Genomic DNA, 26,120 nt, shown 5'->3' with positions numbered 1-26,120 from the left:
GTTCATATGCGCTTTCTTCCACCCTCGGCTAGCAATTGTTTCATAGTGCAACTGTGAAGTTTTCCAGCTGTTACACAAACACTGAATGATCTCATAGGTCACAGCACTTGGCATATTGCTAAAATTCTATACTCCATTCCATTCCAGAGCAGTGTTTGTGTGTTTGTGGAAATGGTCATCTTACAAAGTACAGACTTTTCAATCTGTTAAGTGCTTAACAAATATCAAATCCATCGTCTCTTTACTTGAACCTTTGCTGGTGTAAGTTTTTTTTTTATACCTTTTTTCGTTTGACAGTGTGTTAGTGTTGACTTTCCCTTGTGTGCTGTGAGGTATTGTATAACATAGAGGGAAAGATGCATTTTCATTTTCCTTTTTTTTTTTTTTGTGCAAAAACTAACCCCGTTTTGAAAGCTTGATTATATTTCGTCAACTTGCCAAACTTTTCAGACTCAAATGTTTTTCAGTAATGTTCATTTTTGTAAATGCCAAATAATTAGGTGACCTACGTAGGCAGAAATGGAGAAAATCAACGAGTTTTAAACAGTTGCTATTTAATGATATGACTCTTTTCTCTTAAATTTAGTATGATTTATCTCTTTCTTTTAGATAGTATGTCTTCCAAATGGTCGTTTAAGTATATACTGATTATACGTATGAGTACAGGCTGGTCTTTCATTCCAGCGATTTCTAAATCACAGTTGTTATGTTATACTTGTAATCATCATTTACATTTTTATGCCAGATTTTTCCTTTTATGGTCTTAGATTGAAATGAGATCTTTCCCCTCTGTCCTTCTGCTGAAATTCCCATCTGGTTTAGGTCTTCATGTGTGCCCTTTCCATGCAGGTTCCACGGTCTTCCTTGTTCTGCTTCCAAATCACATTCTTTTTTTTGCCTGAGCTGTTAATCATTGCTTCTCATCACACATCCAAACCATCTCTGTTTTGAAGATCTCGTGTCTTCTTTCCGACCATTGGTTGCAGCATGTTGCCAATATTCTTTCATAGTGTGGCTTTCCCAGTGCATTTTAGCCATGAAGCCCATCATTTTGTATGGTGTTCATTAGGAAGAAGTGAAGTGAAATACAGAATGAAGAGATCCCACTCATTACAAAAGAAAAACTAAATTAAGTAGTTACAAATGTATTAAAATGCAAGATGAATAGTATTAGGGTAGTAATGCATTGCTTTTTCACTTGAACTTCTGGAGTTCCAATTTCACGACATCCTCCGGAAGGCTGTTCGACAGTCCAGTGGTGTGAGCTTGGCATCTAGTGTTTCTGAAAGAATTCAAAATCCCATCCGTAGATCACAGGGATGGGAAGATTGTATTGCCATTAGACTCCATTGAGCCATGAGCTGGACTTGAAATGAGGACTCACAAAGTGCAAGTTGCTGACAAGTCCTACTCAGCTACCATAAATTCTTCAAGGATCAAAACATACTACAAATGTCATACAGGCAGGTTTAGTTCCTCATTGGCAGTCCGACCGGCCAATGAAGAATTGGAGAATTTATTTCTGGTGATAGAAATTCATTTCTCGCTATAATGTGGTTTTTCCACGATAAGTTGTAGGTTCTGTTCCTAGGTAACCAGTTGGTTCTTAGCCACGTAAAATAAATCTAATCCTTCGGGCCAGCCCTCTCTAGGAGAGCTGTTAAAAATCGTTGAAAATTGTCAAAAATCCTAAACCAAAAAGAAAACTAAGAAAATCTTACTTTTAATGCTTTGGGTGTATTGAGAAAGATGTAAACTGCATTTTCAATTGAGTTTTTCATCAGAAAAACCTCTAAATTTTAATTATTCTGCCATTTTGGAGCCATGTTTCTTCCATCGGACCGGTGTCGTAAGTGTCGTAACTCTGGAACATGCATTGTAAACCGGGAAATAATTTCTGATGAATATATTTGAAAAGCGTCGTAACCTCAGAACGTCGTAAGCCGGACCTGTCGTAACCTGGGGACTGCCTGTAGCGTGTAAACCAAGAACCCTCAAACATTGTAGACTCTTGACCCCTTGATGGAATCATTACTTGGCATATACAAAACAAAACCAGATACAGTAAATCATTAACACTTATTCTCAGTTTGATTAAAAGGCAGAAATTCCCTCTTGCCTTTTTTCCTTTATTATTATTTCCCAGTAAGATTCATCAGGATATGTAGACAGAAAGGGATCTTCTTCGTGAGAACCAAGATTTAGAATCAAGTTACGGCTTAGGTATGACACTAATAGTAGGTAATTTGCTGTCAAATATGTAAAATAGTAGAAAAAGATAGGAGTAAATGCAATGAAAGTCAATTCATTCATGCGAAACAAGTGTTACAATGGGCCATCATCATGTGATTTCATTTAATTATAAATCATTATACAGGCAGTCCTCGCTTATTGGCGGCGGTGGTTAATGGCAATCTGGTTTTACGGTGCTTGGCTAATGACGTCGTTAGCCAGTTTTACGGCAACAGTAAGCGATTTTCGGCGTCCATAAATAGTTTACTGGTGCTGATAAGTGGTTAACGGCGCCGATAAGCGGTTTGTTGGCACTTATGACATAGTAAACACCACTTATTACCATAATTATTGGCGATTTTCGGTTAGCGGCACTCAGCCGGGAACAGAACCCCCCGCTGTTAACCGTGGACTGCCTGTAACCATATAATGTCACTACAAGTATGATTCCATAAGTAAAATAAAAATAAAGGTTTTTATATGTCAACAGAAGTTTATACCAGAAGCTACATTTGATTTTATTTGATGTATTTTGATTTTTATATGAATGATAGTTCGTAACCCTCAAATATCAGTTGACCCCCTTTGGACTCACCTATTAACTTTTAGGTGGTCTTTATGAACTGCTTTTGAGACTCTTGGTGTAAATATGCTCTGCCTGGTTCTTTATATAGTCTATAATGAAGAAGTACAGTGGACCCGGTTCCAGACTCATTTTCAGCTGTTCCAGATTTTTCTGTGGAACGTATATACACATTGTTTGCGGAAAATTCGCCTGTTTGCAGTATTTTTCATAGAGAAATATTCACTAATTACTGTATTTTCATATAATTTCCGTGACTAAATGCATTTTTTGTGATAAAACTATTAAAATACTCAGGTATAGGCATTTTTAGAGGGGTTTTTGGTGTTTGAACTATCAAAATAGGCTGTTATTAGCATTTATAGAAGGGTGTCAAGTTTTCGCAGATTTTAGCTATTGGGGGGGAGTTGTGGTACTCATCCCCCGAATACCGGGCGTCGACTGTACTGGAAGCTCGAACGTTGGCGAACTGTGCTTGCGACCTGAGAAGTTGGCTTGTTCCTTCCTCACCTTAGGATAAGGTCATGGGAGAGAAAACTTAAATCGTTGCAGGTTTCATCCATAGAGATATAATATTCTTTTAAATTTATTCCAATAGGGCCACTATCCTCTTTTGACTTTAAGTGAAAGAGAGGCAAGATGGATACTGTAATGGGTAGAGGTCTCAGTAATTGGCAGTAGTTCCAGTGATCATCAGTGCTCAGTTTGTCCACCCTCAATTGACTACAGAGCAGAGCTAATAATTGTGTATCTCAAATAGTATTTTGTTCTCAAATTTAGGAATTTTTCTTTGCAGTGACATGGAAGACCAACAAGAGAATCCCAGCATCTTGGGAAGAATCTTGGATCTAACATCGAGGGACTTGATCATTCCACAGTCCTTGAAACCAATAAAATACACCATATTTCATTTAGCTATCGAGTGGGATAGGTAAGTACAGTCGGTTCCTTTCGTTTTAAGCAAATACTTACGGCATTCTCACCTCTTAAAATTACCTGAGTTCTCGTTCTGTTTTACATTAAGATGACCACTTCTTTCAAACTTTTATGAACTGAGAAGTAAACCAATCTTAGTTGTAACTGATATAGTAAGATAAGATTACTGATTTAGTAATGAGGCCATTACTGTGATTTCTCATTGACCTTCCAAATTCTCTCATAAAATTTGAGTTATAACAGACTACATGCCGTAGCTTTTAATTGTATCACCATTCTGTCAATGGATCTCATGTCAGTAACCCAGTAGTGGGTTCGTGCCAGCAGTACACCTCATGAGGTGCACTGTAAGGATTACTTGTAGCTGCAACCCCTATCATTCCTCTCACTATACCTTCATTCATATTCCCTACCTTCTGTCTTACTTTAAACCTCTCTATTTTGATTCATAGTGAAACTGCTTTGAGGTTTTCCTCCTGTTACGCCTTTCAAACCTTTTTACTGTTAATTTCCGTTCCAGCACTGCATGACCTTGTAGGTCCCAGCGCTATTCTGTTCTGTTCTCATGTCATTCTCATGTCGTTAAGGTTGGACTTCTATTTCTCCTTTGATATGCTTTTCAACGGTCGCCAGAGGTCTAGGGATTTGTAACTTTTAAGAGTAAAAAGTAACGTTAATGTTTCGTTACGTGCAAACGCCTATTTTGAGTTAATATCTGCTGCCCAGGCATTGCAACGTGGCTTAACTAACTGAAGGAAAATTAGAATTAAAACATTGAGTTGGTTGTTCCTCTTTTCCCCTTGTGGTCACTCCCCCTCCATTTGCTAACCACTGGTAGTACCCCCCTTGTTGTTTTTATCTATTTTAAGGTTACCTTCATTTATTAGGGGAACATTGGACATCCTTGAGTTGTGTTGGTTTGTGCACCTGTACCATTTTTTCAAATATAATTATTAGTGTTATTAAGTACCTTAACCAGACCACTGAATTAAAACACCTGACTTATTATTATTATTATATTATTATGATTATTATTATTATTATTTTTTCATTATTTATTATTTATTATATATTATTATTATTTATTAATATTATTTATTATTTATTATTATTATTATTTATTTATTATTATTATTTATTATTATTATTATTATATATTATTTATTATTATATATTATTTTGTTATTATTTTTATTATTAATTATTATTATTTGTTATTTATTATTGTTATTATTATTATTATTATTATTATTATTATTATTATTATTATTATTATTATTATTATTATATTCAGAAGATAAAACTCTATTCATATGAAACAAGCCTTTAAACAACCCCTTGACATTCAAGCTTCTGAAGATTAAGTTATTCATTTGAAAGAAATTACAGACAATAATAGGCAATATAGAAAGAATAGATCAGTCATCAGAAAAGAAGTAATTATAAATTAATGATTTATAGATGAATGGATAAAAATAAATGATTAAAATTCAATGTGAATAGTTTTAGGGCAGTAATGCACTACATCTTTGCTTGGAATTTTAAAACTCTAATTGCATAGTTGCACAGGGCTGCCATTGCGTAGTTGCACAGGGCTGCCATTGCGTAGTTGCACAGGGCTGCCATTAAAGAACCTCTTTGCACTGCAGGGCTTGTAGATTGCATGTTCGGAAAGTAATTCGCGAAACCGAAAAGCCGCCTTTATTTTTCAGATTCAACACCTTGAAAGTGCTCATTAGAAAAGGCATACCACCTGATGCTTTCCTGCAGGAAACGGCAAATGCAGTGCTTGACGAGGCGGACGTCAATTTGTTTCTTCAGGTAAGACCCAAGGTTGGTTTCGTCGTCGTCGGCTTCAGTGTCGTGTGGGATATCAGGGGCCTATGCGAAATTCTACCGCTTGTGTCTTTCCTGTGCTTTCTCTTTCATACGTTCCTCGTTGGACGAATCGGTAGAGTTCTCGGCTAGGCCCCAGTTCGAGTCTCCGGCCGGCCGATGAAGAATTATAGGAATTTATTTCTGGTGATAGAAATTCATTTCTCGGTATAATGTAGTTCGGATTCCACATCAGTTGTTGGTCCCGTTGCTAGGTAACCAATTGGTTCTTAGCCATGTGAAGGAAGTCTAATCCTTCGGGCCAGCCCTAGGAGAGCTGTTAATCAGCTCAGTGGTCTGGTTAAACTAAGGTATACTTTTTTCTCTTTCATAAATCTGCATATACCAACATGGCTTTCATCTTTCTGCATGTATTATGCCTCATAGAAGCTGACCAATACAGTTTTGCTTCTAAAGTATACATAAAGGTACATGCTTACCTTGTGCCAAGTAAGGCAACTGAATTTAATCACTCTTGAGTGGACCCAATGTCTATCGGTTCTGACCTCTTTCTTTCCTCCGTGAATTCGTGAATAGTCAAACTCAGCTTGCTTCCATTCTGCTCTGAACAGTTATTCTATAGGATCCCATAATTCTGTTTTTCATGTAAAGGTGTGGTGTTTTCCATATTATTACTTTAATTTATGCTGACATTTAGGTGCCAGCCATTTTGAACATCAAAATTGTCTTGAGAGACAAGGCCACCAGATGTCAACGCTTGATTGTTGATGGCACACCTAATGATTTATGCAAATAATAAACATCAGTGCATGTGTAGCCATGGTGAAATATTAAAGCAAAGCTAGATTGATGGTGATGAGATAGGAAGCAAAAGGAGAACAAAGTCTCTTAATTGGTCATGTCGGAGTGCTTTGGTTGTGCCTTTAGGAATAATTGCTGTACTACCATGTATCAAAAATTACAGATGACATCACAAGATTTGTTCTGGATTACAGAGCTTAAATAGAGCTCAGCATTTATGAGGTCTTGCTAATGATCGAGAGACAGTAGGGTACAGGATTATGTTCAGGCGACATCCTAGAACAGAAGGCTAATTAGAAAAAGATTACTCTACTGGAATAGTGGCAAGGAACGGTAGCTTTGTGCAATTTTGTATGCACTTGGGATGGTTGTACTTGGAAAGTGGAAGAACTACAGAAAAGGTAGGCCTACAGGTAATGAGATTCATGGGGTGTTCAGTTCTGAAAAAAATTGAGGCTTTGGAATATGGTGAGAAGGTAGAAGAATATTTTAGGGCACCACTGAAGTACAGAAAGTCATCAAATTGTTACACAGACAAGTTTTAAACAACTTATTCATATTACTGGCATTGTTAGACTATAGATATGTCTTCAGTCTTAGAATATTTAGTAAGTTCACTTTAGTTTGTCTAAGCTTGAACCCACTTGGCCCTGTAGTGTTGTACTGAAACTCAAATTGGAATTATTTTGTCCCTGCTAGTATCACATAGTCTAACTTTGCACAGTCGAGTTTTTAACAACCTATTCATATTAATGGCATAATTAGACCACAAATAAGCATAAATCTTAATTTAATTTTGTGAGCTGGATCAAAATACAGTTTGCAAAAATCCTGCGGGGATAATATTATCCCAATTTTCATAACATGAAAAGCCTTGGGACAATTTGCACCCACATAAAAGAATTGATAAATGCATCGAAAAAGAATTTATAAATGCATCAAAAAAATGAAGGCTAGGAAAAGGCTAACAAACTCCCAAACATCGTAAATACACTTAATTTCAGTTTCACACATCGGCTAATATAATTTATGGAGTGTAAATTGCACAAAATTTTTAGACTGTCTTTTTTGGACATACAGATTATATCTACTAATGTTCTAGGGAGTTAATATTGTACGTCTGGCATCTTAGAAATGTTTTAACACGAAAAAGATCCCAAACAATGGATTTAAATGCAGAGAAATCCCATTTAAGTGCCATGAAAGAATATTTTGGAGTAAAATCACCCTTGAGGACCGAAGGGACACAAGTTTAAATCATAAAAACTGATCAGACATCTGACCCCACACCAGAAAAAGATTTTGCATAGAAGCGAAAACTGTAGGAATCTGTACTTTGTAATTTCACTCAAAAAATATATGGCTCAAAAATGACCACGGAGGAAACTAATTTTTAATCCACAGTAGAGCTTAGATTTTCAGATCTAGTACAAATGTATTAGATCTAAATGCATGATAGAGAGAGAATTGAAGAATGTCTGATTTATAGATGATTATTTTACTCTTGTATCTTTCAGCTTCCTCTTGTGATGAGCCTCGGGACTGAAGTAGATACGCCGCTGGGGTTCCTCCTGTCAAAACCAGTCAAGTGAAAAGAGAGCGGCCGTCGCAAAGTTCATGATTGACAAAGGTAAGCAGGAGTGATCTGAGATCTTCATTTTTATTTTATTAGTTGCACGGTTGTCAGTGTTCTTTATTTTTATTTTATTAGTTGCATGGTCATCAGTGTCGTCTGTGGTTTTATTTTGTTAGGTGCCCGGCCACCAGTGTCATCTGTAGTTGTATTTTATGAGGTGCACGGCCACCAGTGTCGTCTGTAGTTTTATTTTATGAGGTGCACGGCCATCAGTGTCATCTGTATTTTTATTTTATTAGATGCACAGCCATCAGTGTTGTTTTTTAATACACAACCTCAGAGATTAAGGACGAGTCTGAGTACACACCACCTGAGTCTAAGACTAAGTCTGAGTCCAAGAAATTTAATGTTTAGTATTTCAAATTTAATGTTTAGTATTTAAAATGGGTTTGTGGCTTGTTTTATTCAAACCATTGTTTAGTATTTCAAAATTGGGCTACTATTCAAACCATTGTGAAAATGCTTAGTTAAAGGATTGATTAAAATCATCCTCTAGTATTTAGTAGCCAAGTTTGTTTGTATTTTATAACTAAATCAAGGATATTGTTTCTGAGATTATTTTTTATTCTAAATAATAAAATGGTTGAGGTTTCTTTTCTGAATGGGTCAAAACTTGAGAATTTAAAATTTTGTTTGTCAACTTTATTCAGATAGAAAGAAAATGCGTAAGGTTCTCTCCTCTTGAAAGAAACAGATTTTTATTGCTCTGTATTCTGTCATCACAGGTAGCAATTGCAACCCAGTGACCCCAAATTGCCTACCACCTCTCGTCGCAGCGGTGAAGCACCAACGTGCAACTTACGATCAAGACTGCCCCAGCCTGGAAGTTGTGGAATATCTACTCAAAAATGGAGCAGATATTTTACACAAATTGAAGTAAGTAACCTGATTATCAATGATATACTTCAAGCCCGATTTACCGAGACTCTTGGTAGGGTTCAAAACTCATCTGAGGTAAAACACAGTTCTGGCTCAGTGCTTCAGACCTTAGAGATAAGATAATGCATTATGTTTTAGCGCTCTCTCGAGATATATTTTTCATGATGCATTATGGTTCAGTCTCGTTTTGAAGTCGAATAACATGAATTTGTTTTACTGTTTGAAAATTTAAAACAAACAAATAATAAAATCTGAATGGTGCATTGAAGTTGGCCAAGAAGAGAGATTTATTTACTTTTTGAAGGTAGATATTTTTTTAATCTTAACAGATTTGTTAGATCTTTCTGCACTAAAAATTGTAATGAATCTCCTTTCCAGCAACATAGATTTTTGTCCATACCTATTATTGCATATTGAAAAATGCAAGGAAAGTAGACAAAAATTTGGTATGATCTATTTAGAAAACAGTGCTGTAAATTGTTCCTTTTTTGGGAAAGTCAATGTTCAACTAACCCCCATCACCCTCCAGGTGTCATGCCATTACTACCAGACATCAAAATAAAATTTTTTTATTTTCTATGGATGAGGTCATCAGATTCTCATGAGATGACATTTGTACGACATTTTGTGATGTCTTTAGTATCTCAAGGAGTCGATTATGATGGAAATCCAAATTATATTTTTAAAATACAATTCAAAGTTGACAAACGTTCACAAAAATCCTTTACCATTGAATTGATAAACAGGCTTTCAGAGGATGGAATGCCATTTGCAAGAAAAAAAAACAAACTAACAAATTATGATAAAACAAAGAATATTTACACAAGAGCACAGATGTATATCAGAAAAACAAAGGTAATTGCACATGACACTTTGAGGCAGTATGATAGCTCCTCTAACTCGGCAACATGGAACCGCAGAGGAATATGGCTGCCACAGCTCTGCAAAGCAAGTACCACACATCATAGCTTGTTTTTAAGGAGCTGATGGAAAGTATGTGCCGGCAATATCCTTGAAATGGCTGTTGGCGTAGGATTTCCTAAATCTTGTGACTGTCCAGTGACTTATTTCCCAGCTGACAGACAAAAGTAATAGTTTTCCATTGGGATTGCTGTATATGTGTATTGGTTAATTAAGATGCCCAACACAGAAAAGTCTTAGAAATACAGGCGGTCCCGGTTTACGACGGGGTTGCCCAACACGGAACATCGTCGAAAATCGTCAAAAATCATAAGAAAACCTTACTTTTAATGTCTTATTGAAAACGATACAGTTTTACATCAAAAAAACCTTCAAATTATGATTATTCTGCCATTTTGGGGCCATACTCACGCGTCGTAACCCGGAACATTCGAAATAATTTCTGATGAATATATTTTTTCGAACGCCGTAAGTGGCGGAAGTAAAGGGACTGCCTTTTTCGCGAGACTCATGTATTCACGGATTTCTTAAACTATCAGAAAATTCACCCGTCCACGGTGTTTTCACTGAGAAATATTCACTAATTACTGTATTTTCATGTAATTTTCATGAATAAATGCACTTTTTGTGATAAAACTTAAAATACTCGGGTATAAGCATTTTTAGAGGGTTTTTCTTGTGTTTAAACTATCAAAATAGGCAGTTCCAAGTGTTTTTAGAGGGGTTTTAAGTATTCGCTGATTTTAGCTGTTCACGGTGGGGGTTGCAGTATGCATCCCCGCGAATACGGGGGTTTACTGTAGACCCATATTTCAGAATTATGAGTGGGCTCCTTCATCAAGTGAAAACACTCAGAAGACTGTTAACTTCCAAGCCAGTCATTGCTTGATATTGAATTGCAAAGACAAGAGAAGAAGCTCTTTTGAGAGAAACTGATTAGGATTTGCAATTATTTTTAAGAGGCAGCCAAATACAGGATCATTAGCACTTGGGACTTCAGTAGCCTCCAAATATGTATCGTCATCATCATAAAGGTTTTGACAATGGCTCCTCCATTTTAAGGATGTAGACATGGAATTAATTCTGTCCTGCACTGTCTCAGGTTGAACTTTTATCAGGTCCGATTCATTTACCCCTTTTTACCGTTTATCTAAACTTCGCTGATCGGACGAGGAGGGGCACATCCGGTAGGGGGATAGCGCCATCGGTGCACCTCACACGGTGCACTGTAGGCATTGCTTGAGGTTCTTTGCAGTGTCCTTTCAGCCCCCTAGCTGCAATCTCTTTCATTATTTTTACTGTACTTCCTCCAGTCATATTCTCTTTCTTCCACCCTCTCTCAACAATTGTTTCATAGTGCAACTGCGAGGTTTTCCTCCTGTTGCAACTTTCAGACCTCTCTACTCCCAGTTTCCCCTTTCAGCGCTGAATGACCTCGTAGGTTCCAGCGCTTGGTCTTTGGCCTGAATTCTGTATTCCATTCGATTCCTTTGTATCATGAATCCCTGGGCCCTCGTGCACGACTTCTTAGTCCACTTTCTTACATGCCTCCTACTTTTCTGGCCAACTGTTCCTCATCCCTTCATATCACATGTCCAAGTAATCTTCTTTGAGATATCAGTCTTTTTAACAACCTCTCTTGACCCTACATCTCTCTACCAGTTCTCATGGCAGTCGCATTGATGATTGCTCTGACATAATGACAAGGGCTTGTTCTGAATTAAGCAGCTATACCCTGTGCATATGCATTGTTGTACAGTGCTTCACTGACTTACAGCGACAGTGACTTATAGCAGATTTGATCTTATGGTGCCTTCTCAGGGCCGTTAAAGGCAATTTACGGTGCCGTAACTTGATGTTGCATCAAGTTACGGCGCTGACGGCAGGAATAGGCATCAAGTTTATGCCATAACTTGATGCAGTATCAAGTTGCAGCGCCGTAAGTGCTGTTAAAGTGCCGATAACAGAGAAAAACCAACTTAGGGCAGAAATTAACCTAAGGCGCAGGGCTGGAGCACATCCCCCATTGGAAGTCGGTGGCACACTGTAAAGGTAGATAAAGGTAGACGCGGAATTAGGAACTCAGCCAAAGTTTTGTGTCCAGAAACAATTGGATTGTGTGAGAATTAATGCTGCTACCATTCTTAATGTCAGTCCGGGAACATTTGAGTAATTGTAAGTGTACAGTAGTTTAGAGTATCGCTGATAAAACCATTTTGAGAAGCCAGTGCATCTCAGCATGTCAGTCCGGAAACATTTGAGTAATCATAAGTGTGGTTTAGAGTATCACTGATAAAACCATTTTGAGAAGTCAGTGCATCTCAGCATTTTGAATCTGTGTGGCACCTTTCCCCAGGTCATGTATTTAACTTGTTTTTTCTTTCCATTCTTGTTTTCAGAAACTCAGATGTACTGCCTGCGGCACTTCACATATCCTCTCTATTCAACGTTAGTGCCTTCTTTACGCTGCTACAGTGGGGGTGTCCTGCCCACGAAGTGTATACAAAAGAGGCGCTTGAAAAGTTGCGTCAGACGTACGCTTCGTCAAGGTACGTAGAGATTGGGAGCTTAACGTTGAAAAGGGTTGCTCAGAGCAAAACCAGTGATTTGTTTAGGCATTGTAAGAAGTGTGTACAGGTATCAAGGTACGGGTACAGAATGTAGATTTTTGTAATTATCATATTGCTATTCTCATTCCAGTTATCTGAAGAATATTTTTGTTATAAGTTAATTATGTAATTTTCTGCTCAGTGCAAAACTAGTAATTTGTTCAGGCATGGTAAGAAGTGTCTACCGGTATCAAGGTATGGGTACGGAATGTTGATTTTTATATTTATCTTTTTGATGTTCTCTTTCCAGTTACCCGAAGAACATCTTTATTATTAGTTAATTATATTGTAATTTTATGGTAGTTGCAAGGATATTGCAGAGCATCCCCTTGTGAAATTACTTTGTAGTTTAACCCTTCTGTCCACTCGGCCCATCGAGTCATATGCGGCCTGTGTTAAGGCAAGAACTTCATGACCTCACATCCTTCAGCAGCATTTTCCATTGAAAAGCTGTCTGTGAAGTTCTTTTCATGCTAGAATGCTGGTTTGGTATTATTTTGCATCTGAATTGTTTTGCTTTATTGTAGTATGTTTAAAAAATCAAAACAGCAGAATTTAAAGGTTAAAATGATGAGTTGAATTAGGCACCATACAATACTTTTACATTTGCCCTTCCAATGATGCAAAAAGTTGTTTGTTATTATGGCAGCTATTTCACAGTAAGGCTTGAAAAAAGAATTAAAAGCCTTATGGCATCTAAGGACAAGTGGGGTATAAGGCCAAATAAACTGAAAATGAAGATCTGTCACACCAGACTCAGACCAGTGATAACGTTCATAGGAGTACTAGAAGCTGGAGTGAATAGAAATGAGAATGCTAAGGTCAGTTTGGGCCATCTTGGTTGTGAGATGCTGGAAAATGAAGAAAGAAATCAGATATGACAAGAGAGTTGAGATTGAGATGGTTTGGGCGTGTGGGAAGGATGAATGAAGAGGAGGGAGTGAAGATGGCTTGAATGGAACCTGTTAGGAGCAGGAGGCCGAGATAGAGGCAGAGGATTAGCAGACCAAACCCACATTCTTTTGTTACCATAAGTACTTAATGTTGTACATACTAATCTTTCTGTGAAGTTCTTGTTTTGGGGATACAGACCTTTGTATACAAAGATGTGTAACTTTCAGTCAATGTGCCATTAAGTATTTTTGTAATGTCAGTGTTTTAGTTTTCGGAAAGAAAACTATTGTGCCAGCTTTGTCTGTCCATCCGCTCTTTTTTCTGTCTGCACTTTTTCTGTCCGCCCTCAGATCTTAAATGCTACTGAGGGTAGAGGGCTGTAAATTGGTATGTTGATCATCCACTCTGCAATCATCAAACATACCAAATTGCAGCCCTCTAGCCTCTGTAGTTTTTATTTTATTTAAGGTTAAAGTTAGCCATAATTGTTCATCTGGCAACAATACAGGCCAGTCCACCAACTGGGCCATGGTTAAAGTTTTATGGGCCACAGCTCATACAGCATTATATTGAGGCCACCGAAAGATAGATCGATTTTTGTTGGCCTTGATTATGCAATGTGCAGAAAACTTGATTGCACCGAAGTAACTTCAACGCATTTTTTACTTGTTTGTTTTTGTAAACACAACCATTTTAAAAGCAGTCTGCGTTTCATAACATACAAAATCACATTCCGTATAAGACCCGATTACTTACTGGCAGAGTGAATTTATATGGCTTCAGCAGAATGAAGAGCCTAATTGAGAGAGGGTAACTTTTTCTCCTTTTTCAGGGAAGTCGCAGCCAAACTTGATAGTGTTAATAGGTAACCCATTCTTTTGTTAGTTGATGGTGATAGTTATAAATGATTTGTTCAGCCAGACCTCTGAACTCTTGTAGGGTTCTTCTCGGGCTGGAAATATTTGTGATTTCCCCTTTTTGTAACAGGTAGATTATTGATTAGGTCACTTTGAGAGGAAAACAAAATTAATTTTAAAATTTATTATTTTTAAAGGATTGTGCCAGTCAAATAGGCTCAACAAAGATATACTTATTAATTATAAAGTCTAAGAATTGTTTTTTTAAAAATAGCTCAAGGTATGTGACTAACATTTTTGGTTTTATTTCAGGTACTATGCCATTTACCCTCTATTCCCATGGCGAGTGATCTCATGGTTAAACGTCTTGAATATGTTTGTTCCTCAGCTTCCTTTAGATACCAAAGAAATATTTGACATTGGAAGGATGGTGGATGACGAACACTTGACGACTGCCTGGAATAACTTAAACAATTTAATTGGTGAGGCTAATATCTTCTCAAAATTACTGACATAAAAAAACTTATTTTAAAGGTATCTTTGCCATTGGTATTTATTAATAGTGAGAAGTAAGTGACTGTATAGTCCAAGAATTGCTTTTAACATCAAGGTTCTCTGTGTGATATGAAACTTCTGTGTAGCCTGTCAGTTATTAATGAATCCTTACGATGACGTACGTTGTCTTATACAGAGCAGGAAGAAATACATCAAGGTTTTGATGTTTTTACCATAAAGCAGGAAATTTTCGTCACTACCTTGAATGCACTTTTTCAGCATTTCATCCCACAGTGTACAGGCAGTGTTTGATGGGGTTCCGTTTTAATTCGTAAACCGAAAAATTGTCAAAAATCATAAGAAAACCTTACTTTTAATGCTTTGGGTGCATTGAAAACGATGTAAACTGCATTTCTATTGAGTTTTTCGTCAAAAACCTTCAAATTATGATTATTCTGCCGTTTTGGAGCCATATTTCTTCCGTCGGATTGCTTTATGTCAATTATTTTTAATTTTGATGAATATATTTAAAGCGGCTCGAAAGAATCATTCGGACCAGTCGTAAACCGGGACTGCCTGTATAGCAATTTTATGAATATTTTGTGTTCCAAATTCCTTTGCTCCGTGACATCAAGAAGAAAATATGCCAGTCTCTGTGGGTTGCTGTGCGTCAATTATTTTTTTATTTTTGTGGTCATTAGAGCAAAAGATTAATTCTGCAGTTTGCTCCTCACGAGAGTTCCATCACTGAATAACATTTATCATTTCTGAATATTTTAAGTTGACTTGTTTGTTAAGGAGAGAAAACTTAATTCACTTTTCCAAAGTGGGTCCATCATCCTCCTCATTTATCATTTCTGTTTTAAAGTCAGATTTTCCCGTTGCAATAAATCTGGTTCTCTAGGTCTCTTCTGTCCACAGCACCTCCTCCCCGATTTTCTTGACATCCTATTAATCACTAATGCTACTTCTTTGTCTTACTTTTAAACCCTTTGCTCAGGTCATCTTAGTCTTTGAGTTGTCATTCTGTTTCCCAGCCTCTGGACCAGTAAACTGTCAGGAACAGTCTAGTTGTGGTGTGATCATCCAAGTGCACTCCAGCTGTGAATCCTAGCATTTTGTGTCATATCTCTTCAAACGCTCCTCTTACGACACCAAGAATTGAACGTGTGTCGTAGGTTTTGCTCTGTTTACTTATCAGAAGCCCAGCAGTTTCTGTTCCTGCTGAATATAACTACTCCTTTTCTTCCTTCTGACTAAATATTGGACTCGCACTCCTGTGTGCTGCTAATAGAAACGTTGTCTCATATGGAGCTCTGGTATCTGTTAATCTTGCTTAACTAAACTATCGACACTTGTAATGCATCATTTAATGTGTTTGTCTTTAGTGTATTAATCTTTTTCAGTTTTCCCAACCCCATCACTTACTTGATTATGTTTTCATTTGATGTTCTTGGCCATTCATATATAGTAAATGGTTCTGTAACTTCATTAGTCCAGATGATCCTGGATTGTTTCCAATGTTTGCCCTCCCTGGGACTCTCATGATAGCCCTTTCACTGCGTGGAACTGATCTCGGTCATTGAAAGGGCTCGTCCATGATGTGGGACTGATCTCAGTCGCCATTCTCTTGGTTCTAGTTAGGCAGCTCGTAATAGGTAACACATTTCCCTCGTCATTTTAAGGAGTTTTTGTCTATATTTTGGCAACAAATGGCAACATTTGATTTCCAAATTATAGGATAATCTCAGGACAAGGGCTAGACCTTCAGCAACTAAGAAAATGCTACAGAGGAAAGGGTTTTCTCTCAATGAAGAAGTGATATAGAGGCTTTTATTTGAAAATGACAATGATAGTAGTAGGCCTGAACTATCAGATGGTTCTGATAGTGACAGCAGTGAATATGGTGATGTTTGTTATATCATAGTTGTAAACAGACCTACCTTAGCTCATTTTTTTACTTCAGATTTTATCAGAGATGATCATTAATCAGAGGAAGTAATGGAGGAGGAAGCAGATTTGTCAAGCACCAGAATGGAGGACCATTGAAGATTCAGTTCGTAAAAAAAATTGGTGCTATGAAACTTTTATTGGAAACAATAGCTTCACTTTTTCTACAGATTGCCAAGTCTATTTTTTTTCACTTTTTTTGAGGTTTTTCCAGATGAAATTGTTGGCCAAGAGCAAGCATTCGAGGTTTGTAATATGGAATTTCAAACTGAATAACAGAAATGGCATTACATTACTCAATGCTTTGAGGGGTATTTCACTGAAATGAATTGCCAATAAAAGCTACGTAATTCAGTATTTGAATAATTACCTACATGTCATTTGCTTATTTATCATCCACTATAACAAAACATTATAATGAATATGATAGTATGGTGTCATGATGATCAAAGTACAAATATAAAAGGAGAGAAAACGTCTCACCCTGCAACAGGAAAATGTGAACATAAAATTATACATGATGATGATGGTTGTATTATATGAATATTTTTTAGAAATTTTTTGTCAGCATGGTGTAATTATATAAAAATTATGTAATGCTTTATTTAATCTTTTTTTTAGCCCGAGAAGAACCCTAAAAGAGTTCAGAGGTTGTAAACAAATCATTTATAAAATAATTAGCATCTTTATTGCCAGTATTGTCCTCAAATGAACATGCAAGTTAACTTCAGTTGGCTAGAAGTGTTTGAAGTTTTTATGATGTTGCAGTAGTCTCAATTTGAATCTTTGTAGCGTGCAAGGTAAACAGGCATGGGTATAGTACTCAAACAAAAAATGTAGTGTCTTTGACATAATTCATTGAGCTGAAAATAAATCGTCAATCTTTCAAATCTTGTTTTGAATACAATGGAGAATATTTGATTTACAGTAGGTCCTCGACTTATGGTAGGTGATCCGTTCCACGCTAAGTCGGTGTTTTGCTGCCATGACAGTTATGGCGCCGTAACTTGATGTTGCATCAAGTTACAGTGCCATAAGCACTGTTAACTTGATGCTTGTTCTTGCAATTAGTGCCGTCGACAGCTCTTACGGTGCCATAACTTGATGCAGCATCGTTACAGCGCTGTAAAATGCCATTAACGGCACTGAAAAGGCACCATAAGATCAAATCTTCCATAAGTTGCTGTCGCCGGAAATCGTTGACGCACTACACTTTATACTGTACTTTAATTCATGAAATTTTGGCATGTATCATCTGAGCCTGCAGCACGTATCCCAACACATCTGGCATTACACCCAAGAGTTTTCTTTTATTACAGAATCCCCCAAGGATCTGCAGTCATTGTGTGTCTTGGCTGTACGACGTGCAATAGGCGAACGTAGAGGATGGAGCAATTTATCGTCTCGCATAGCAAAATTACAGTTTGCCAATGCTCCGTTGCCACAAATAATTATGGAGCGTCTAGTGTTTAAACAGGTACGATATGCTGTCAATCTGTTTTTGTAGAAGTAGGGGTAAGTTTATCAGTTAATTTTAACCTCATACTCTATAAAATGTATCTTGAGTTTTACATGTGGTATACCATAACTACTTTTTTTAGCAGAGTTTTGTTAGCTACTTTGTTTATTTATAGTCTTGATGGAAGTGCTGGGAAGCTATGAATTACTGCAGAAATTCTATGAAAAACTTTTGGAAGATCTCAAAGACTCACCCTATGTTCAGTTACCCCACTTGGATAGCTCATTTTGATCTAGCTCTTCGTTGGGTGAGTCAGTAGAGCTGCGGACTGGCACTCGCTGGGCCGGAGTTCGAAGAGTTAGAGGAATTTATTTCTTGTGATAGAAGTTCATTTCTTGCTATAATGTGGTTCGGATTCCACAAGAAGCTGTAGGTCCCGTTGATAAGTAACCAATTGGTTCTTAGCCACGTAAAATAAGTCTAATCCTTCGGGCCAGCCCTAGGAGAGCTGTTAATCAGCTCGGTGGTCTGGTAAAACTAAGGTATACTTAAACTTTTTGTTCAATAAATTTTCTCTTTTTGATTGTCAAATCTACAGTGTTGATGAAACTTTTACCAGGCTTTGCCCACCAATACCTCGTCTGAAAAGACTGCAAAGCTGTATGGCCGAAACCTTACCACGTAGAGTGTGTCTGTCTTGTTTTAGGCCAAGGTGGAAACCTGTGGTGGTTGGGCATGCTTAGCAACCTTAATGTAGGCTGATGGATTTGGTTTCTCTGATTTGGTACCAGTTAAAGTACTTGGTTCATAACTAGTACCTTGTAAATTGGGTTTTCAGAAATGATTGCAATGGATTCATCTATTATTGAATAGAAGAGTTTGGTACATGAAGAACCTCCAGCTCATCTTGCTGGGGATGAGTTTGTTGTTGAGAGTAGCCATTTAATCTGTGGAATATGACAGCTGTCATTTAGCTAATGGATCAATCCCCCTTTTTTAGCAGCAAGGACATAACCAAGGAGGTTCTCGGGTGAAGTAGTGATTATGTAAGTGAAACGGAAGATTCTCAGCATTAGCTCATTTGTGGCTCTCCGAATTCAGTGAGAATCAGTGAATATTTTGTGAAGTGTATTTCCATGAGTATAAGAGTTCTCCAGCCAGGTAATGAAGAATTAGAGGAATTTATTTTGATAGAAATTTATTTCCGCTATAATGTGGTTGGGATTCAACAATAAGCTGTAGGTCCCGTTGCTAGGTAACCAGTTGGGTAAAATAAGTCATCCTTCGGCCAGCCCAGGAAGCTGTTAATCAGCTCAGTGGTCTGGTAAAATTGAATGTTTTGAAGTATATTTCCCATGAGTGTACTACATACTCATGGGAAATACACTTCACAAAATACTCATAGATTCTCATTGAATTTTGAGAGCCACAAATTGGCTAATGCTGAGAGTTATGCCTCCACTGTTACCTTGGAGCAAGGCTAGCTTAGGCAGAAGGCTGGAGAAATGATAGTGCTATTGGATCTCCTGGGTTTGAGGTCTCAGAATTCCGGGAAGTGAATGCAAAAATTGGCTGTAGGAGCAGACTATGCTCATTAATGGTTAGGTTAGGGCATTGTTCAGTGATCCTGGGAACCAAACCGTGTCTGATGAAGTGATTGGTGCAACTGCTGCTCTGTTCAATGTGTCAGACAACATCGTTGCAGCTCCCCCAAAGCCTGACATGCCCAGGTTCAGCTAGAGCAGAGAAGCATTTGATGTTCTGATCGACTTGTTCGGCAAGTCATAACTAGTCAAAGCAATTACAGTACAGGCAGTCCCTGGTTATTGGCTGGGGTTCCGTTCTGACGGTGAGATAAGCGAAAATCACCGATAACTGAAAATTGGTGATTTTTGGCGCTTATCACTACCAATAGCCAGAGATCGGTGCCTTTGTTAGGTATGTATTGGCGCCGATAAGCAGAAATTGGCACATATTGGCGCCGAAAATCACTGATTTTCATCGCTAGACAAGTGCCATCAAACCAGATTGCCAATAACCGAGCCCGCCAAAAACCTGGGACTGCCTGTATCTGTAGATAAAGTAAGCTGTGAAAATTTTTCAAGACCTAACCTATCCTTAAATCATTCAATTATGTGATCCACTCACCTGTTCCTGTTGTTCTTTTACTAAAAATCCAGAACTACGACAACAAAACCACAAACAGACTGCATTTGAACCATTATTTACCTAAGAGTCAGGTAGAGCTCTTTATATGGCCTCTTTACACCATCCTTTATCAATAACTCCGCTCCTTGTTTGTTTTAGTTTTTCTCCCTCCCGCCAGCAGAAGATGATTTGTTAATTATTCTAAGTAATCACAACAATAACATACTCTTTAAACATAAGGAATGCTATGCTATAAAAACATCTTATAAAATTAAACATGTGCTTTCATTTTTATACATTCTGCAATACCCATAAACTTCATCAATGCAGAAAATAAAATAATGTAACTGTTATAAAACTAACAACAATAGCTGTTCCCCACAAGACTTGAAGTTGAATTTCAGGAAACCCAGTGTCAGTCCATGGAAGTTTCCCTGCCTGGTGCTCTTTGTATAAAAATTAGAACTGGCGGGAAAGACAGTGTTAACTGCATTTGAGTACATTTATCTACAGAGTCAGGTATAGCCTTTATATGGCCATGCCCAATAAGTGCATAAGTTTTCAAAAAACCCTGCCAACCATTAGTTTCTATGTAGGACACCTAAAAAAGCAGAAAGATGATTTGTTAATTATTTTAAGTAGTCCAAGAAATATTAAGGTAATATCAAATAAATGTTGCCTTATTGTGGCGTATGCATGTTTATAATCGTTATTTGCAGGGAATTCATTGAATGATAAAACGTTGTTAGAGATTCCATAGAAAATTTATCGATAACTTGCAAATGTAACTGTTATGGAATTAAAAAAATATTCATAGTTTGAATCGGAATTTCATAGAAAAAAATTTTAAAAGTTTTTGGAATAGTTAAAAAATGACTAAATTTAACCTCAGACCAAAAATTGAAGTAGTCGACTGTATGTTAATTCAGCAATGTAAATATCTCAGATCCCAAAGTCTAATAACTGCCCAATACTGATAAGTTTTCAGAAAAACTATGCACCACTTGTTATCCCATGTAGGACACCTAAAAAATCAGATAACAATACCTGTTTTTTTTATATATATTTGCTAAAAACCTGAAAGAGAAGAGGTTAACAAATAGAATTTAAGTATTACAGTATTAGGGTACTTTTTTCAACATCTTAAACAGTAATAATAAATTAGTAATAACAAAAATTGAAGACCACAATGTTTGCCAAGGCTGATTTATCTAGACCCCAGAAGGTCTCCTCTTCCCAAAATTTATATTGCTCTCTCTCCAAAAAATTAAATGTTTTTCTATTCTTAAGTTAATGACTAAATTATGCCACCAAAAATTGAAGTAATGTTGTGTATGGTTTTGGTTTCTTAAACCTGGAAATTTGAAATGATCATGAAGAAGGAACCTTTCAAAAAAAAGTCCGTTCTTCCCTAAAGTTGTATCCTGATGTGTATCCGAGTATAATCACTTGTTACTGGTTACAAGGCCTGTGTCCCCGTAGGGGGTTAGTGACATCAGTGCACCTCGCGTGGTGCAAAGTAGGCATTACTCAAGGTTCATTGCAGTATCCCTTGGCCCCTAGCTGCAACCTCTTTCATTACTTTTACTGCACCTCCTTCTGTATTCCATTTCTTCCATCTGACTCTCCGCCCTCTCAAGCACTACTGTTAAACCTTTCAAACCTTCTTACCCAATTTCCTGTTTCAGCGCTGAATGACCTCATAGGTCCCAGTGCTTGGTCATTGGCTTAAATTATTTATTCAATGCCATTCCAAGGCCTGTCTTTAGGAAAGTTTCATAAGCATAAAAATAGTCAACTGTCAGACAAAGAGACCAGGAACTAACTGAACCGAACCATAAAAACACCATAATCTCCTTGGCAGAGATGATGATAATAATTGACCCTTTTAAAATCAGGTAGTGATTAAGCATTAACTCTTCATCCTTGTAAGGTGGTAGTGCTGTTAGTGCACTTCATCCAGTGTACTGCAGGCATTACTCAAGGTTCTTTGCAGTGTCCCTTCGGCCCTCAGTTGCAACCCATTTCATTCCTTTTACTTGAACCCCTTTCATATTCTCTTTCTTCACTCTTTCTTTCCACCCTCTCCTCACAAGTGTTTCAGAATGCAACTGCGAGGTTTTCCTCCTATTACACCTTTCAAACTTTCCTATTTATATTTCCCCTTTATTGCTGAATGACCTGACAGGTCCCAGTGCTTGGCCTTGGCCAAAATTCTGTATTCTATTCTATTAACTCTTTGTGAGAATGTGATTAGACTGGTGTCTGACGCAAAGTCGTGACGGTGGGGAAAACTCAAGGTAATGCTCTTTTGTTTGTCGACAGATCCAGAAAGCTCATCTCTTTCAGTGTCCTCCTCTCAGCGTCATGCCAAACTACTGTCTGCCCGAATCCCTAGGCGACGAGAGCGGGGAGGACAGTCTCGAGAGCGAGGATGAAGGTCTCGAAAGTGAGGATGAAAATGAGGAGGAAAATCTGGACAGCCCCCAATCCTCCCTATCGCATTCGGAACTGGAGGATGGGTTGGCGGCCGACGAGGTTGTTGACAGTGATGAGGGAAATGTTAATAATCCTGGGGCGGACAAAAGCATCGACGACAGAGGAGAAGATGAGGAGGAGGAGGAGGGCAGCTCGGAAAGCCGTATGTCCGACGACGAAAATCTCGCAAGGTTGAGTTGTGACAGTGGGGGAAGTGGTAAGGATAACTTGAGTAACAGTGGAACGAAACGGAAAAGGCCGTGAAATGGTAACTGAGGCTTAGTTAAGTAGAAGAGGAGCGGAAAGGAAAAGTCCATGATATGGTAATTAAGGCTTGCATGGGTGGGAGTGAACAAAGAGTAAAAGACCAGGAGCTCTAATTTGAGGTATCTTAAGTAGCAGTTGACCAAAAAGGAAAAGAACAAACTAATTATAACTAGACCAAGTGGAAGGGACTTGAGGAAAATGTCAGTGACTTCAGCATAGTTTCAGTGGAAGTGAATTACTGGAAAAGGTAAATGAAATAGATCTGTTTAGAGCTGGTGTAAGTGAAAAGTACAAAAACGTTTATGAAAGCTAACATAAATATTGCATAATATTTTTATACCATTGTACAATTACAGATTCTTTTTGAAAAATACTACAAATTGGGGAACGAATATATTTAAGAAGTCCACATGCAGTTTCGGAGCGTTATGCTTTATCTTCCCTGAAGAGGAAGTGTGATGCTTTTTCCAAACTTCAAAGTTCGATACTGATCTGTTATCTTCAGATTCTTTTACCCGATAAATATAGTGACATGAATTTATCATTTGTATATACTGTAAGTCCATAGATTGTTAAACATGATTTCTATTTGAGAAAACAGGTACCAGCTATTTGTAAATACATTTTACTTAAGCAACCTGTGACTCTTCACGTCCTCTGAGACGCACAACACACGACATTCCTCTGAACCAGAATTTCTTTAATCCTTCCTCCCTTTGTTTCATCCTTCTAGAATGGAAGCTCGGATTTCATTTATTAACACTTCTCTGCTTATCACAATCCATAAGGTTTTGTTACAGTCCAGTGGATTCCCGTTTTTTACCCAGTAAATAAGTATAATGTTTGAAAATGGTTTTATTTATCCTTGTTAAGTGTAGTGTGAAACAAATCTGCCTACATATTTTTATTAAATGCCACAGTGCCAGCTAATGTTTGACTACTTCTCACGTACAGTATAATTTCATCATCATTGGAAGTTACTCAGACGTACAGCAAAATTTATTCATTCCTTGAAATTTTGCAGTCACTTCTTCATACCAAAAGCTAGTACATTTCCAAGCTATGTCAGTGATACAAGCCAATAATCCTAAGATAACTCAGATTTAATGACAACTTTTGCATTGAACAACTCTATTGTTTGTCCGTGGAATAGGATACGAATTTACCTCAATCACAGCATTCATAATATAAAAGTCTGTACATGTATTAAGTTGCGAAGTTCAATTGGCCTTTGACACTGACAAGCAAAAGGTGACCCCAAGTAGCTTTGAGGAGCGTGATTATGTCATTGCAAAACAAATAAATTTCACTTATCAGTTTATTTGATTCCAGCAGATTGAGCCTAGAAAGATGTTTTGTAGGATAAGCCTCACTTGAATCTTCATTTGTACGCTCCATTGGTCTCGTTTTGGTGTGTTGGGAGCAGAATCAAGGTAAGACAGTTCTGTTTGTTTTTTTTCTTCTCATCTTGATGATTTCTGCACTCTGGTATCCCAAAATGTCAATTTCTTTCATTTGATTACATTGTTCAAAAGGTCATTTATTTAATTCAAAGTTTTACCATCATTTAAAATTTTACCGTCGTGCAAGCTATAGAATGTAAATTAACCATTGATTAAATTGTAAATTTGTACCTTTTTTTTTTGACATATTCATTTTGTTCTTATGTTGTGGATTTTTAATTTTATGACAACCAAAGTGTATTTAATTTGCAAAGACTGACGAGTAATCGTCATGAGGTTTTGGGAACTTATCTTAACATGTTGCACCACAAACCCCTTCTATAATTGGCCCATTTTGTATCCACTTCAGTCCTTCTCAAAAAGAAGTTGGCAATCGGCTGACTGCGTTTTACCGACTTCACCGCAGCCATTAGTTGCTAGTTAAAATGTATATCGGAGATTATTTTTGTAAATTATCAGAGCTGGATTAAAAAATGCAATTTTATTTATAATTGAAGTAAAAGTATGATTTCGGCGGTATCGGATGTTGCTTTTGCTTCTTCCAAAACGTTTCGTGGCCTACACATTATTCTTTTCTTCAGCCACAGCTGCAACTTTCATAACACTTTCCTCTCCCATGTGTGGAGGATGAAAAAAAGATTTATTTCATTTTTATTTATGGAAGCCACCATTGAAAAGTATCAAGTTTTTAAGAAGTTGGCAACTGTAATGCAACCCTTAATAAATGTGTGTTGGCTACAGGAACTGACATTATCAAATGGCTGTTTCTCAACTAGTTCCTCATTAGACGAATCGGTATAGTTCTCGTTTAGCACTCTGCTGGGCCCGCGTTCGAGTCTCCGATCAGCCAGTGAAGAATTAGAGGAATTTATTTCTGGTGATAGAAATTCATTTCTTGATATAATGTGGTTCAGATTCCACAATCAGCTGTAGGTCCCGTTTCTAGGTAACCAATTGGTTCTTAGCCACGTAAAATAAGTCTAATCCTTCGGGCCAGCCCTAGGAGAGCTGTTAATCAGCTCAGTGGTCTGGTTAAACTAAGGTATACTTAACTTTTGTGTGTATTTATGGAGCAAGCTTCAGTTCTGAAATACGAAAAATCCAAAAACTGAAACGTGAGTTGCAGTCCCTCGTAGCTGCTCAAGAACTAATGGCGGCTGATTCAAAAAAGTCTTAATAACGGGAGTTGCCAGACCACGTAGTGCTGGATTAAAGAGGTCGGCCTGTAATTGACAATGTCGGCTAGGCTCTAGTGGGTACCAAAAGCATTTGAAGACCCACTTGGATGATTGAGAACTACAGGATGGGAGGCTGAAGATTAGTGCAAGTGAAAGGACAGCAAAGTTATGAGTGGAAGGATTTCACAGAGACACTTTGTGTTGCACAGTGATGGAGGCAACGATGATGTTGATGATGGTGATGAGCTAAGACAATGTAATTGTAATTTGATTGTAGTCCTGTGGTTCGTTATTGTTTAGTGCAGTACCAAAAGAACTCTTTCTCATATTCCTAGACACATAGTTTCTTGTTGAAAATCCATTTGCGTTACATAATTAACATCGTCATGAGTGCCTAATTGCACTACCAGGAGTTTTGTAGCCAGTTCTGGAAACTGGTTTACAACGAATACAGAACAGTCTTGATATTTCAATCAGGGAAGAGTTGAAGACAATATT

The 26,120-nt window shown here is 37.5% G+C and overlaps 1 protein-coding gene across 1 annotated transcript in view; it reads left to right on the top strand.

The window, feature by feature from the left end:
• The window catches only part of LOC136830591 (ankyrin repeat and SOCS box protein 14-like), a 33,729-nt gene extending 9,898 nt beyond the window's left edge, over positions 1 to 23,831 (top strand). The window contains 9 exon segments of the mRNA XM_067090135.1: positions 3,612 to 3,746; positions 5,464 to 5,572; positions 7,906 to 7,974; positions 7,976 to 8,018; positions 8,750 to 8,900; positions 12,224 to 12,373; positions 14,497 to 14,666; positions 17,949 to 18,106; positions 22,562 to 23,831. Coding sequence (XP_066946236.1) covers positions 3,612 to 3,746; positions 5,464 to 5,572; positions 7,906 to 7,974; positions 7,976 to 8,018; positions 8,750 to 8,900; positions 12,224 to 12,373; positions 14,497 to 14,666; positions 17,949 to 18,106; positions 22,562 to 22,978 — 1,402 coding nt within the window. The 3' untranslated portion in view covers positions 22,979 to 23,831.
• The last annotated feature ends 2,289 nt before the right edge of the window (positions 23,832 to 26,120 follow it).

This window comes from Macrobrachium rosenbergii, chromosome 47 (genome assembly GCF_040412425.1).
Source record: "Macrobrachium rosenbergii isolate ZJJX-2024 chromosome 47, ASM4041242v1, whole genome shotgun sequence".
NCBI lineage: Eukaryota > Metazoa > Arthropoda > Malacostraca > Decapoda > Palaemonidae > Macrobrachium > Macrobrachium rosenbergii.
The sequence above is the reverse complement of the archived record's forward strand: the minus strand, read 5'-3'. Positions and strand labels throughout refer to the sequence as shown.